Source organism: Aythya ferina (assembly GCF_964211825.1).
Source record: "Aythya ferina genome assembly, chromosome: 2".
In the NCBI taxonomy this organism is placed as follows: domain Eukaryota; kingdom Metazoa; phylum Chordata; class Aves; order Anseriformes; family Anatidae; genus Aythya; species Aythya ferina.
Window position 1 is genome coordinate 157,467,293 of NC_140297.1, and position 15,643 is coordinate 157,482,935.

At 46.9% G+C, this 15,643-nt stretch overlaps 1 protein-coding gene and 1 long non-coding RNA gene across 14 annotated transcripts in view; both read right to left on the reverse strand.

The window, feature by feature from the left end:
* The window catches only part of SLC45A4 (solute carrier family 45 member 4), a 69,869-nt gene that overhangs the window by 8,737 nt on the left and 45,489 nt on the right, over positions 1-15,643 (reverse strand). For all 13 annotated transcript variants that reach the window (XM_084509617.1, XM_084509624.1, XM_084509625.1 and 10 more), the window contains 2 exons: positions 2,935-3,123; positions 804-983 (listed from right to left, as the gene is read on the reverse strand). In XM_084509617.1, the coding sequence (XP_084365743.1) occupies positions 804-983; positions 2,935-3,123 (369 nt within the window). The remainder of the gene's footprint in view (positions 1-803; positions 984-2,934; positions 3,124-15,643) is intronic.
* Positions 3,434-13,727, reverse strand: LOC311431769. Its single transcript, XR_014689632.1, has 2 exons — positions 13,698-13,727; positions 3,434-13,272 (listed from the first exon to the last, which is right to left on the reverse strand). It is a non-coding gene; the product is annotated as an uncharacterized lncRNA (long non-coding RNA).

The following is a 15,643-nucleotide window of genomic DNA, read 5'->3' on the forward strand; positions in this document are numbered from 1 at the left end:
ACATACTCTAGCTCTGGACAACCTGAGGGCTGCAGGACTAATTGCTGCTGCCCTTACAGTTTCCATGCATCCATAAAGACAAGGAGGAGTAAATAAACAAGATGTGTTTGTGCAAAGCTCTTTTTTGGGGCTGCACAGCTGCTACTGTATGGGATAAAGGCTGTTGCTCCCTTAGCCTCAGAAGGGATGGAGTGCCCGAAGGGTGCATGTTTGGGGAAAAGTGGTAAATAAAAGAAGGACTGCAAGTGTTTGGAGGATACATCTTTGGATTCATGTCTTAAAATGAGTGTATACTGCGGCTGAAAGGTGCAGCAGTAACTCTGCTCCTCAGTCTGTAGCTCACTGCCCTTTTCTCACACAGGTTTACGCACACAAGGTTCATTACCAAGTATGGCACTTGGGGAAAAAGAACATAAACCTACGTTCAAGTAACAGACTCACTGCAGTTTGCTACTGTTCAGTTTTGTCTACTCAGCAGATAGCACCAAATGCTGAAAGCCCTCATTTTAACCAAGTGGTTTAAAAAATTTATAATGCTAACCACCAACTCATTGCTTTATGCCACGAGGTAAGTGCACTTTGCATTTGTATTTCATCCTCTGTAAATAATTTTTCTATTCTCTGCCTGGGGGTCCTTAGGGGTATTTCCTCCAAGACAGCTGCACTATGAGCTTCAGTACTTGTAAGGAAACGGCAGGGGCAAAGGATGAAAAAAAACAACAGTTGACCCAGGAAAAATCAATTCAGCCAAAACTCGGTCATCAGAAGAGCTGACAAGACCTTGACATGACCTAGCCACGTACCAGCTGAAAAGGCATGGATGTTAAGGGCCATATCTTGCTCTTCGCTGTCCACCACATCCAACAGGTACGCCCGAATTGGCCCTTCCGTTGCGTCGGCGCAGAAGTCCAGCACCACAACGCCAAGCACCGTGAGAACTATCCCGATGGGCTGCTTGTCCGGGACGTCGCCAATAGCCAGACCTGCAGGAAAACAGGAAAGAAATCTGAGCACGTCAGCCCAAAAGCAAGCACTACGAAGAGTAAGGTTAATTTTAAGAGAAAGGTGGCCAGCACACTTACTGGAAACATTCCTTTGCAGAACAAATTGGCAATTTTAACTCTCTGGCACAGCCTGATGGAAGGTCTGGGGCAGAAGATTATGTTTTTACACTTGGAAGGCTGACATTTATTTTTCAAAATGCTATTTTTAAAGTGTCTCTTGACGCACTGCTAGCACTGGAGATTATTTTGCATTCTTCGTGTATTTTCCTCCAAATGCTGAAGGCTGCTCTTATAAAAGAGACAGCCATGGTGAGAGAGGAGAGCATCCAAAAGCAGAATGACAAACCTCATCTATTGCCAGGGAATTTTTCATAAAACTAATCCTTGACAAAGGCGTGAATTTCTTGAATCAGAGAGATTTAGTTGTTAGACATGCACGAATGATAAAAATATTAGTGTAACTGATGATGATGACTGAGTAAGAGATGAGCTGGCTACAGAAGAGGTCTGGAGAGGACCTTGGGATGTGGCTCACTTCTGCTGAGTTTGCTCCAGGCTCCTTCGGGAGAGGCACAGCAGTGTTCCCAGTGCTTTTCAGAAGGGGTTATTCTTTCAAAACCTACCACAACAGCATCCCAGGAAGGGATGCCTAATGAACACGGATCACTTTTGCAATGCGCTGTGACAACCTCTGTGTTTAAAGAAGTTTCATGGAGCAAAAGCAGCTCTGGGTATCTGAAACACGTGGGGTTTCTAGAGAGCTATGCCATAAACTGCACTGCTGTGTAAGGAAGAAGAGGAGAAAAATCAATTGTGCTGATTTATTAGAAGGTGAGATACTTCGAAATGAACCTATAAAAGCTTTGCTTGCCAGTATCAATGGCTTCTGCCCTAAGCCAAGGTGAGGAAATAAGAGCTCCTTGTCAATTAAAATCTTGCAGTAGTGCTGCAGTCCAGTATTTTGCCTACACCTGGAGCTGGAGGAGTAAGTCTTGGTGACACAACAACGAAGCACAAGTGGTACCATACGAGAGCAATTCCAATAATTGATATTTCTTGGGTAAATTCAAAAAAACATAAGCTAGACCTTGTTCATCTGCACTTTGCAGAGAAATGAAAAGCTTCCTATGGCAATCCAACCTGGCTTTGAAAAGCTAATGTGCTGAGCCAAGGCAGTGTTCCGCTCACTTCCCTCAATTAGTACAACTTTTTCACAATAGAGCTGTACCTAACCCCCCAAAAAGAGAGCCAAGAGGATATTATTAGGTGTTAAGTTCCTTTCATTTGCATCACAACGTAAACATTTCCCAAATGTACTCGTGTCACCTCTCTTACACTACATTTACAAAAGAGCCTTAGATTGGAGATTAAGTTCTGTAGTAAACTATGTTCAAGGAGAACTATTTTTACCAGCTTTGATGGGGGCTCAGGAAAAATTGTTTTCCCACATCGTTTTTGATAAACAAATATTAACTGTGCTCTGGCCTTTTTCAATACCGGCTCTAAGAAAAGCACAAGAAAAAGTGAAAAGATAATTTCTGAAATAATGCTGGAAACAGGATGTGTTGCCAGATATGCATTAAAGGGAAAACGGATCACAACAGGAAACATTTCCCTGTGAACAGGTTGCTACAGTTTTCCCATGTCAAGGATCGCCGAAATTCACCTCGGCGACGAGAAACATTCTGCTGGCAGCCGCTGCGCGAGTAACTCTGCAGCGACCCTGACAGCTCCCGTTGCAAAACACTCAGCACAGCGCACGGATTTTGGGGTAGGAGTGAAAACATTTAGGGTGGACAGCTCAAGTGCGGTGTTGCAGAGGTTTCTGATGACTTTACCACCGAATTATTCGACTGCTTGTCGTTATGGTAACTTCTTACATAAAAATCTGAAGGTAGGGATGTGTGCAGGTGGTTTCCCCGTTATTTACCTATCACGGAGCCGTTGAGGAAAAGTGCAACTCCAAAGAGGACACCAATGGAGAGAGCGAGGATAAAAGGCCGCCGGCGGCCCCAGCTCAGCGTGCAGCGGTCACTGGCTGAGCCTATAAGCGGAGTGAAGATCAAGCCCAGGATGGGGCTCAGGAACCAAGTGAGGCTGTAGTATTGCTCAGGAAGACCTGGAACAAAGACAAAAAAGGATGGCAAGGTTACGTGGGACGCAGCAGACATTTGACCTCGTGCAGGGCATTTCATTCAGCTTTGGAAAATCGTAAATTGATCTTTGGTTTACTTTACGTTTGCTCCTTGATGCACAACTCCGGCCAGATTTCTTAACAATGGTTAAAAAACACAACATGAAGTATATTTAAGCTATTGAAATAAAAGTTTAAAATAAAAAGGGTGGGGGGACTAATCAGGCTCGATTACACCCGGTTTGAACCCCTGCCCCCAAATCCCACTTTTGCTGAATTTTGCTGAACCTGATGATTGTTTTGTCAGGGATTTTAGCAGGGAGTGCCTCTGTAAAGGAGCAGCAGCCAAGATTTGCCGTGTAGAAGCCTGATCACTTTGCTCCGTCCTTGGTCCATCCACGGATGATAAAAGCAAAGATTTTTGGGATGCTTGGAAGCGAGCTGCTGGTCGTACATCTCGTACACGTTTCCATCTCACCAGGGCTTCTAATGCCCAGCAGCAGCCAAACATCACAGCAGCACTGCACATCTAAGACCACTGCCTTAAAGGGTTATTAAAGACTGAATGGGCTGAGGATGATGGGCAGAATTTGGCTGTCATGAGAAATTTCCCATTTTTAAGGAAATTTTTAAATGTTTGTTTATGATGGGATTGATCAATGGACAATGGAAGGAGAAATAATTATTCCTTAAAATGCAGGGAGCAGCTGAAGAAGCTTGGTTGTCTCCAATATCCTTGCTTTTTATTTTGTTTTCCAGAACTGAGGGGATTACTCAGAGCATCGGATGGAAACAGACTGGACTTACCATGTAATATTTACCTAGGGAAAAAAAAATAACATTATAAATAAGTTTTGGAGAGGGAGAGGTGTGTGGGAGGAGAAGGAAACCCAAAAGCTCTGCTTTACACCTCACCAATGGCCTGCAGATGGCAGACTGGACCAGGAGAGCTGTGCTTGGTTTTTTTTTTGCCATCTGTCCCCGTTTGAGCTTCTCAGCACGGGTCAGGTAACCCCTCCGACATGCACTGCAAGCAAAACAATCAATCGCTGGCAGCCCAAGACCAACAAGCTTGGTGTCTCGATCCTCCGAAGGAAAATCATTCATAATTGAGAGGCAGCCGCTGTGTGAGCGGTGTCTGACCTTCGCTGGAGGCTTTGACCTGCCCCTCGTGCTCTGTTCTGCATCCTCAGGCACCTGCTGCCAGCGGGATTACACCAATCCCCCTCCGGAATAGCCCAGGCTGCGAGGTTGGAAGTCTAATCTCCTGTTATTTAAAGTGCCATCAAATCCCAACTAACGATGCTGGTGACTTCCCCCGCTAGGTACAGCAGGTTTTCCCACCATTCTGGTGATATGGTACTTATATTACAGGAAAAAAGCCATTTTTTTTTGCCCACAAGGTACCATAAAAACACGATTTCGCCATCAGGATCCAGAACTGAGGTCTGAAAGCAGGGGCTGTGTGTTTAACCAGCACCTCGCCTGCTCCAGGATGCTCAGGGCACGCAAAGCTAAATGCTGAGCAGGCTGTGATTTTTTTAGGGTGGAAAAAAAACAAAACACAACACACAACTCACCAGCTGGCATAAGAATGGCCCAAGATTATCAAAACCCAGGGATTTTTACTGCTAGCGTTACCCTGACTTCAGTACTTCCGAGGTCAACTTTACATGTAATAACTCCAAAGCAGCTTAAAGCCTGCATTCTGATTTTACAGAGCAGTAAATAAAAGGAAAAAAGGGCTTTTACCCAACCTCTGCTCTGTGCCGAAATGTGGAGACTCATCATAGCCTCGGTGAGTCAGGGGAGAGAGACTCCAGTGCTTTCTTGAGAAGGTTTCATCTTCACTGATTGGAAAAGGGTGATCTTCCTAGCATCTGTTATAAATACAAACCTAAATCCAAATATTTGCACTGAAAATGGCTCGCAGAAGATGCAGATCTCAAGGATTTCAAAATGAGTGAGGGATGTACGGTAGTTTTTATGGAAGGGAAATAAAAAAGGACGCTTATCCGAGCACGTAATGTTTGGAGATCCTGCTTTAGACAAACCGCTTTGGGTTTGTTTATTGAACTACTCTTTAGCAGCCAAGACGTCTATTTTTGGAAGAAGAGGCCGTGATAAAAATCCCTAGAAGAACCATTAGCCCTGAAGCAAGCAGAATTCCGAAAATTCTGTCTTGCAGGAGCTTTCCCCGCTCCTCCAAATAAACAGGAAAGGGCTAACTTGCACAGAGAACAGTTCCCACTGGTTGTGCACGGATTTCTCAGGACCATTTTTCCATTTTCTCTTGCTTGATTTCCTCAAGACTCTTCTCTCCATATAGATTTAGGTGTTGCCTCTGATGTCTGCACTCTGGTGATGGGAAATCATCCTTTGTAGAGCTCACAGAGTTCTTCCCACCATGGGTCCTCCAGGAAAGAGCTTTCTGAAGCAGTCTCACCATGATGTGAGACTTCAAAACATACCTTAGAGATCAAATCCTACTGGCGGCGTCTCCAGCACCATCACTGTTTCAGCAGTAGGGTTATGTTAGTGCTGGAAGTTTTGATATAAATGACAAATTTCCAGACAGACAAGGAGAAATCCAAAGCCAAAACACTTCCCTTAAAAGAGGTTTTAGTACCTTCAATGCCTACTTGCATCGCTAGGGTATTTAGGTTGGTGTCCGTGATTTGGCAGCAGAAATGAAATAAATATGGGGACTGGACGTGGAAATATTTAAATATAAATATATATACGAATGTTTTCTGAAAGTTTGCAGCCTCACAAGAAGGAGCTCTACCAAACTTCAGAGAAATTGTGTCCGTGAAGGGCACTGGGCAGCTGAGGAAGGGAATTACACATCCTAATGGTTCCTTTCTCCGTGTATGTATGTGCGATACCTTCCTACACAACTTGACCATTTCATACGATATTTTTAAGTTGGAAACCAGTTAAGAAGGCATCCAAGACGACGAGCTGAAATGAAGACATAAAGGGAACATTTTAACACCAAGAAGTTCCTCCTGATGCCCCACCTAGCGGCAGGGATTCCAACGCAGCACGGATTTAAATAACCCTTGGCTGCGGTGCCGTGCCAGGAGGCAGCATCCAGCCTCTGATGCTCACCACAGCTGTGCAGACGCCGGTTTGGATGAGATTTCAAGGCCCAGCAGGCTTGACATCGACATCACGGCCTCGCCACAGCCAAATGTAAAACGTCCCAGCTGCTGGCAGCTGCTGTACCCACCTGGAACAGGCTCTCACCGGGCTGGGGCCGATTTCAGATGGCTGAGGGAAGAATCCCGCAGCCAACGCTTTTAGCAGAGGCTTGCAGGAGGACTCCAAGTCCAAAGCAGCTGCATCCCATTCCCAGTGCCATGCTGTTCCTGTATTTTGCCTGGAATTTTCCACCGATGCGTTCTCCCTGCCAGGTAGCAGCTCGCCCGTGCGCCAGCTTGGAAAAGGAGCGACACGGGGAGGTGGTGGGGGGGAAAGGGGGGAGGAATAATAACCTCAGGATTATTATTTAGCTTTTTACCGACAGCTATAATCTGAGGAAACACCGAGGAGGGAAAAAGCAGATTGGATAAACAAGGGTAGCGTTTGTGCCGTGAACTGGATCCGGAGCAGGTCACAAGTCGGCCTCCGAAGTCTGAGAGAAATCAGTGAGAAAAAGGGCAAACCACAACAACAGCTTCTGTTAGCAGCGCCGGCAGCCACTGAGACCCTCGTAACGTGGCATTTCCCAGCCAGCTACAAACAAACAGGACACTGGCTTCTAGTAAATAAGGGTTTGTTTTTTCCCAGACACAAAAAAAAGTGCCCAACAATAGTGGGACCAGCACCGCTCGCGGTTCACAGGAAATGCTCACTGTGTCACCAGCGGGCTGAGGGCTGCGTGAGGTCACGGGCTCCGTGGAAGAAAGATTAAGTCCCATGCAGCGCCTTCTATTCAAAACCTCGTTTTGATAAGGTCTATTGGGGGAAAAATAGGTCTTTATAAGCTTAACAATACGATCTGATATGGGAATCGGATGCGGAGCGCCTGGTTTCGTTCCTCAGAAATCATCACCTAGAGACTTGTTTACGCGCCGAAGGCGAACGCCGTCCAAGTTTCTGGGCTACCACGAGAAGCTGTCGGGCCCTGCACGTAAATACTTTGTGTGCTGCAGCTTCATCCCCCCGGAAAACACGGCGTGCTGCTAAAAATACCGTGCATCGATCTGTTTGAAATGCATTCCCTCCGCAAGCCACTCTGTTTCGGCTGCGTTTTTAAAGCACGCAGCCAGCCAGGATCAATGCTTGTCAAAAAAGCTGTGAAAGAGTCGGAGCCTCGGTATCTGCTCTTCATCTTGTCGCGGCAGATTTGGAGAAAACAGAGCAAACTCAGGCATTTTGGAGAATCTAGATGAGGGGTTTCGGAATAGGGCTGCGAGCATTTCAGAAAGGCAAGCTGACGTCTGCTCCCCAGCCTCTAAAATACAAACACTGAGCTTGGATCCCCCTGTGAAACTGAAACAAGCTGTTAAGAAGGAATTGCTTTTAAGAGCTCCTTGCGATCACAGCCTGATGTTGTATGAGAAGGGAGAGCCCCTGGTTTGCCTTCCTGATGTCTCAGTGTCTTGTGCCCTCAGCGAGCTGCCAGCAGAGCAAAATTACAGTGGGCAGTGTGTGCGGCCACAGGGCTCGCTTCAACTTCCACATGCAGGTGGAAGAGCTCAGAAAAAAGCTGCCACCACGAGCTTTTTAATTGCTGTTTGCTTTCTCCACCAAGATCCCAGCCTGTATCGAGCTGTCAGGCAGCTTGTGTTTGCTCAGGGTCTCCGAAATGACCCGCGGCGATAAGCGGAATGTAAAACAGGAAGGGTATCGAAACCGTGGCATAGATCTTCCCCCTGGTAAGGTTTCCATCCCGAAATTCTTCTTGGGGCTGCCCAACGCGAGCCTTTCTGCCTAGTCTGCAGCTTTTTTGAGCTGTCAGCATGTTACGTACATCTTATGGGCAGTGGGACGTGTGCTCTGCGTTCTGAACATACTTTTCCGGAGCACGAAGCATCGCCCAGCTGCAAGAAGTCCGCCCTCTCCTTGGCTCCGAAGGGTTTGGGGTTGCTCCTGGGGACACGAAGCGAGGCCAGGTGAGAAGGGAGAATCAGCTGCGGGCTGTGAGAGCGATGGTTAAAGCACGATGCTGCTGTTTGGGTGGGTTATTAACAGTCAGGGAGTGATAACCGAGAGAAAAAATCATTAGAAGGGATATTACGAGGATATAAAAGGCACAGTATTTTGAGGAAGTGCTACGCTAGGGTAAAATATAGAGAACGATCTCCAAAGCCACCAGAAAATGTGGCTGGGGCCTGAACGCAGGGCAGGGACCCCCCCACGCTCCTCACCACGATGTCCAAACACTTTTACAGTAGATTCCTGCCCCTGAAATGCACTCACGTTCCTGCTTTAGTTGCTCTGTGTCGTAAGGACAAGGCTACAGAGAAAAGCTGGGTCTAGCCCGAGATAAACGAGCAAAGAATTAGCAGGGATATTAAAAGGATCACGCCACCAGCAGCCCCGTTGGGTTAAATGACACTTCTGAAGAATAGGATTAAGGGAATAAGTGCCAGGCCTCTTCAAGGGTTTCAGCATCCCGTTTTCCCAGTTTCTGTCTTGGTTTTCCCATTTTCTGTCTTCTCAGCCTCCTGCTGCTGCCCTCCCCATCTCTTCTTTGGCAGCTGGGGGAGTCCAACAGACCCAGGTGCCAACACAAGCCACCCCTACTGCTGCTGAAGAGGAGAAACGAGAGGCAAAACACGTGAGATGCTCAAATTCTTCGGTCAAAAGACCCAAGAATCAATTGCTGTTGTAGATTTTCTTATTATAGCAAAAATCCACTGCTGGAACGGATTCACTGCAGTTTCCTAGATTACCTGTGCCATCTTTTTTGGGCTCTTGGGCAACTTGTTGTCAACTCATCGTCCTCTGTCACTCATTAACCAGTATTTAGGACTCAACCAGCAGCAATAAAAACGCCGCCTTCCAGCTTCCAGCCAAGGGGAGGTCTGGGGATGGAACCGAGAGGTTTAAATCGAGGGGAAAAAAGCTGAGGATTTCCTCCGGAGTGCCTGCGAGATGCAGGTTGCACCCAATTATCCCTTATGTACCCGTGGGAGCACCCGAGGCCAGCTCCACAACGTCACCATGTTTATTCTGCCTGCAGGCACGCAGCAGCCCAGTTTGTCCCGGGCTCGATAATTTCCCGTCACTGCCTCAGAAATAATCGGCAAGTTTATAAACGAGGGCGCTCACTTCAGCTCCAACGCACTGCACAATCCCCCAAACCCAACAGATTTACGTGCACGACATAAAATCCTTCATTACGTGCTCTGCTACCCACAGTGGAGCTTTTGTTGCCGTGATTAAGGCATTAATACCCTGGGATGTGACCATCTACGTAGCCTCTGTACCAAATCTAACCCCAAAGCAGTGTTCAAAACCCCTATTTTTTCCCCTCCACGCAGCGCCAAACCTCAAGTGTTAACTCTGAAAGCTCTGTGCCACCCGGGGACGGCCCCCTAAAAATCTGGTTGATGATTAAGGGCAATTTTCCAACCAGATTTGGATTGCTTAATGGGGACCTGCCGGCCACGGGGCTGCTGGTAGCGGGGTGGGGGCAGCCCAGCAGCTGCCCCATGGGGTTTTTGTCTAGGGGAAACCTTGGCTGCCCTTCTGCTCTGCCCTTACCCAACCTGATGGGAGGCAGAAGCATGATTAAGATAAAAAATCAAGCCATGGTAAGGTGAAGAGCGTGGCCAGGACATCCCAAATACTGTAGGGTAAGGGAGCAGAAACCAGCTTGCCTTTGCACGTGGAGGAAAACCAGCCTGCTTTTTAGGCTACACGCTTGGAAAAGTGACTCAGGAAGGTGGCTTTTGGCCTGACACCCCCCCGAGCACCTGGCCAGGCGGTTCTCTCCGCATTTCAGCTGGGATCATGTCCGTGTGGTCCTCGTAAGGGCCCCAAGCAACGCGGGCAGCTCCTTCAGTCGCTGCCCTAGAGCCAAGGGAACACGAGAGGTACCAAACACTGCAGGTATCTGGTGTAACCTTTGTGTTCTGGCCGCTGTTCTTCCAGCCTCCTGCCCATTCCTGAAGTCCTCGGGACTCCCCTGAGGTTATTTCATGTTTTCAAAAGTGAAGCAGGGATCAATTATTAAAATATTCTTAATTCAATTACAGAGGAAGAGCCACCCTCAGCTTTTTTAACTGATTTCATCTTGTTTTCTTCTGCCCCGAATATCTTTAAAGCCTCCCCCCGCACTTCTTCAGCAGCAATAATACGAGGAATATATCCCCTAAGTGATCCCCTAAACCCTTTAAATATTTTTTTTTTCTAAAAAGGCAGATATAGTACAGAACAACTACAGAGGTGATAAACTGACCCCAAAAGCCTGTTTTTGTCAGGTTTCACGGAAAAATAACTCAAGGGGGGAAAAGCAGGAGCAGAGCCCAGTGCTTCTGCTCTTCATTTGTGTGCCTACCTTGGAACAAAACACAAGATGAGATGTTTTCGAGGCTGCAGGGGCAGCCCATCGTTATGGGGTTTGTCTGATCAGTAGCGGAGCAGGATAAACAACCACTTTGCAGTCACCTGATGCAGCCCATGTCAGGCAGCAGGTATGCCTGTAATGACTCTTCCCTGCCAGAAAATGCCTGGCTGGGCGAGCTGCGCTGCCTGGCTTCCCAAATCAGGCAAGGAAAACACAGCAGATCCCGCAATGACCCGTCCCTGCCCCTAAAAAATCATTTGTCCGAGTACCGGGGGAGTTTTGTTGCCTTTAGGTTCCTCCTGGAGCATCCCCATTTAACGCTGATTTTAAAATATTTAATTTCACATCAGTTTTCTGGCCAGCTATGTAAGCTCTGAAGTGTGTGGACTTGATCTCCACTCTGCAAAGACATAAAAAAAAATGCTGGAAGTGGCCAGATACGACATTTATAGGAGGTGCTGAACACCTCATATAACATTTACAGGAGGTATTGAACACCTCCAGACCCAGAGCTCAGTTAGAGCCAGCAGGATATTTTTGGAATTTGCCGATTATCCTGGCTGGGGGGGTGCTGGGCTCCATTCTGATAGAGTGAATTTTTGAAAGCCCATTGTTTACGGGGCAGGACAAGTGATAAAAGGAGGAAATTCACGTTTCCAAACAAGCCCGTACACAAGAACACGCAGAAAAGGGTCCAGCTCGGTTTGTCACTCGAGCCAGAGAGGCCAGAAATCAGGATCCAGAGCAGGATCTCTGCCAGAAAGCAGGATCCAGAGCCAGGACAGGTGAGACAGATGCTACAGTGACAGCACAGCCAGTTACAACACCTCACCTTCAGACTTCAGAAGGGAATATGATTATGGAGGGACAGGAGCTATCGGGTGTTTCTCCAAGCCCACGGAAACAAAAGCTGTGATTTGCTTTTTCCGCGTTTAATTAAACGGACTCGTTTCCAGTTTCATCACCGAACAATCAGCAGCTCCGAATTCCCCAACAATTTCTTGCAGAACGGCCTGCAGGAAGCGTATCTGAACCCTTCTCCACTCTTGTTTGGTTAAAAAAGGCCGATTTAAAGGCAGTCCCAGAGGGCGCATGGCAGCAGAAACGCTGTTGCAACAAGCACACAGGAGACCGGGCGCAGAATAGAGGCTTAAGGGGCTGCAGCTCTGACAACCCTCTTGCAGCGAGCTTTATGAAAGCGTTCTGTGATTTGGCAGCGGCCCGCTGACATTCTTTTCATTTCAAAAGTGGCCTTCGTTTTCTTTCCTTGAAAATTAAGCCTCCTGTTCGTTAAGGAGCACGCAGCCTTTCCCCTTTCCACGCCCTGTTTCACAACCCACGTTGAACGGGAGCCCCTCGATTTGAGATTTAAGTGAGGCTTCCCCTCACCTCCTGGAGCGTGTTTGGACAGAAGTACAAAAAGCTGAGGGTTTTGGCAAGTTTGGCTGACAGCAAACGTGGGCAGAAGGCAGGCTAAGAGGAAAGGCTGAGGCAGCGAGGGTAAAACCACTTGATTTCAGCGCACATCTCACCTGCACCAACACGATGGGTGGCAGGGAAGAACTCCAAAACAACCCAACGTAAGATGCACAGCGACAAAAGACTGAAAGAAAACTGAATTTCACCCAATATTTTCTAATTAAACCCCCAAAAATCTGCTTACACTTCAGTGTAGTCCCATAACCTGCTGGGTTTTCGTGGTGGCGTTAGCTGGTCCTTATCTCTGCTGCTTTGCTGCACCTGCTGGGAGCTGGAGAGGTTTAGGAAAGGAAATATCCATTCCCTTTGTCAGGGGTGATCATTTTTGGAGGCCTTGAGCCCTTCCCACAACACACAGCCTGAAGTGTCAGGATAAATGGGTTTGAAGAACAGAAATGGCAACAAAATTGAGAACTGCTTTTAAATCTCCATCCTCTCAGGAGAGCTGACAGCGTGCGTTGTCCTGCAATTTGCTTCGTCTTGCACGTTGTGATTTCTCTACCTGCCCGCAGTTCTCAGATCTGCTTCTTGCATGTGCTGTATGGTTTCTCACACACTAAATGAATCCCTAACCAAACCTTCTCCTGGAGACAACGTGTTCAAAAACCGTGCTGCTGCTGATTGCAAGCCAAGAGGTGTTTTATGTCAGAGAAAAGTGATACGAAAGCCTCATTGACTTGATTTTTGGTTTAAAGTACAGTAAAATTAGAATTACACAACCCCTTAGCAGGCATAAAATTAGTCAATAACCAACAAATGATGGGTGAGAGGTTTTATAGAGCAGTCAGCCTCAAAGGCACAGCATTTGCTGTTTTCCTTTTCACTGTTTGAGATCTGAATTCAAGCTTTACATGATCTTTAAGACACTATCCTCAAAACTACCACGGCTGGGAAGTGTATTCAATTAAGGCTTTACTGGTCTGAGTTTTCTGGAGCCACTGTAAATTCAATTCCTGCCCTGAGGTCAGCTGTGGTACAGTCCCCCAGGTCAGCTCTCAAGCCGTTAACTCTTCCAAGGCGGAATTCAGATCCTCAGCATCACATGCAGCTACGCCCAGGAGCTCAGATGCAGCTGGGATTTAGAAAAAAATTCACCTGGGGGGTCAAAGGGCAACTCGGACAGTTTCTTCCTGGTAAGGGAAATGGGAAGACACAGATTCGTGGACAGTTGTATGAATGTATATCCTTTATGTCCTTAAAATAATTCTCCGCCAGAGGAGAGCTGAGCTGAAATAAACAGCCAGTGCTGCTTTTATGTTGAAGAGGCTCCTCCAGCTGAGTTTTTCCAGCCAGTCAGCCCTTTTTCCCTTGAATTATAGGCAGCCTCTAAAAGCTCATCCAATCCCTTTGTTTCCCTCTCCCCCCCCAGGTCTTTAAGGTTTTTAGCTTGCCTTTGATCTCAGGCTGAGCCGTGGAAGACTATCCCCTTCCACACTGAATTGAGTCAGCAACTGATACTTTAATTCCTTTGAAGAGCCATACCTACGGGCTGACTTATCTTTAACACTTCATGCTTGGTTTCTAAATACGTCCCCATAATCTCCTCTTTACCTACCCGCATTCTTCTCAGGCAGGTATCAACGCTGAATTTCAAGGGGGAGACCAGCTACTTCATGCTAAAAGTTCACCCCGGAGTATTAAATCTGCTTAGGCCAGACACTTCTCGGCCACCACGTTGAGATTTCTCAGGATCAGCAATTTCTATTCTTGCTTAACGCACTTTTCCCGTCCTGGCAAGCCCACGTGAGCTCCGTTTCAAGACCCTCCGAGCACGCTCTGCTGAGCTTCGGGCTGATAAAGCACTTAGTCATAAGAGCTGAGGAGGAAATTTCGCTGCGAACCCACAGCCCAAAGCCCCAGACAGCTATCCCACATGTGTGAGACAGCAGCAAGGACAGTCTTCTGCTGGTGTGAGAGCACAGAATGGGAGAAATTATTGAAATTATAAAGCAAACCAAACCTAATTTGCAGAGAAACACCCCTAGATTTAAGTGGTGCTGTAAAGGTAAGCGAGGCGTGTTTGTGTTTTTCTGGATGTAAATGCACATTGTTTCTTCCTCAAGCACTGGTGTAATCCCCTTAATAATTCACGCAGGGGAATGAGGAACAGCTCTGGTGCTGACAGTCACTTCTCTGCCTATTAACTATTCATAAAACACTCAACAGCACGGGAAAGAGCCTTTGAAGCAACAGGAAAGGGTTGGCGAAGCTTTCAGCGTATTAAATATGAAATTTACACTCTGTGTTTGCATCACCTCTATTCACTTGTCGCAAGGCAAATCCTCCCGGAGGTAGGAGCCACCCCAAGCCCCAAAATACAGATTTCTCCAAGTTTTTATGCCAGACCCGTCCTTACCTTCTCCTCACCTTGATTCACATCAAATCCCTTGCAAAACCCTTTCCCAATCCCATCCAAATTTTCCCCGAACCATTATGAATTTGGAGATGTAATGCTTAGAAGCCAGGTTTCCAAGTGACATTGTATTTTCTTCCCTCGTTAATAGCAGGGATTTTAATTCCCTCTCACAGATAACAGCATTGCAGAACAGATGTTTCAGAAGACAAAGCCTTCTCGTGCTCTTATGGAATTTATAATATGGTAACGTGGCAGAGGAAGCCGACAGTAGCTGGTGTCAGTCAGGGTTAATGCAGAGAACATGCTAAATTGTAACACAAAATCCTCCAGCTCCTCCAAAACCACCTTGGGCTGACCTGAATGACCAAACCGAGCGTGCTGAAGGAGCCACCACTTGCTTTTTTGTGATGTTTTAACACTGGTCGGGAGAACTGCTGCCTCAGTGGGCCTCCAAAAAAAGGTTAACGAAGGTTTTTAGAGGTTAAAACTTACAGAAGTGCCACCTAGTATCATTTCATCTGGAGTCAGCCTGCCACTTCTCCTACCAGGCGTAGCTCTGTGTCCTCCAAATTATCCTCAACAAGTTATCTGCTTAATTTTGAACTCCTGAGCTGCAGATAGCTGGGAATCAAAGAACACGTTAGAATAAAAACACCCAAGGAGATGCATTTGTCTTGTTCCTGTTGCTAAGCTACTAAAACCCGTTTATGACAAGACTGCCACCAATTTGTAGCTGCGTTGCTGAAGAGGCAACGTAACATCCATCTATCTAAGCACGGCAATAAAGGCAAAGATTAAAGTCACAAATCTGCACGTATTTTGGCAGGCGTACAGCACTCAGAGACTTCCAGAGCTTTTGAATTCGCTCCTTCGAGTCGAGCAGCTCCCACCTCTGGTTCTTTTGTAAGGGATTGAGGACTTGTTGGAATTTAAACGTGCTGATAACCCAAGCAGGGCTGAACTGGAAAGGGACTGCACCAAGGGAGTACCTGAAGTCTCCGGGTGGTTAGGATCAGCCAGATGGTAGCTACACTCTGATTTAGGGTACACAAACAGCTCGGGAAGTCAAATATCTGCAAGCACAAAGCGTCTAGCACCGTGCTAACACATCTAAGGTTTTAACCGAGGCATCAGATAAGAATCTC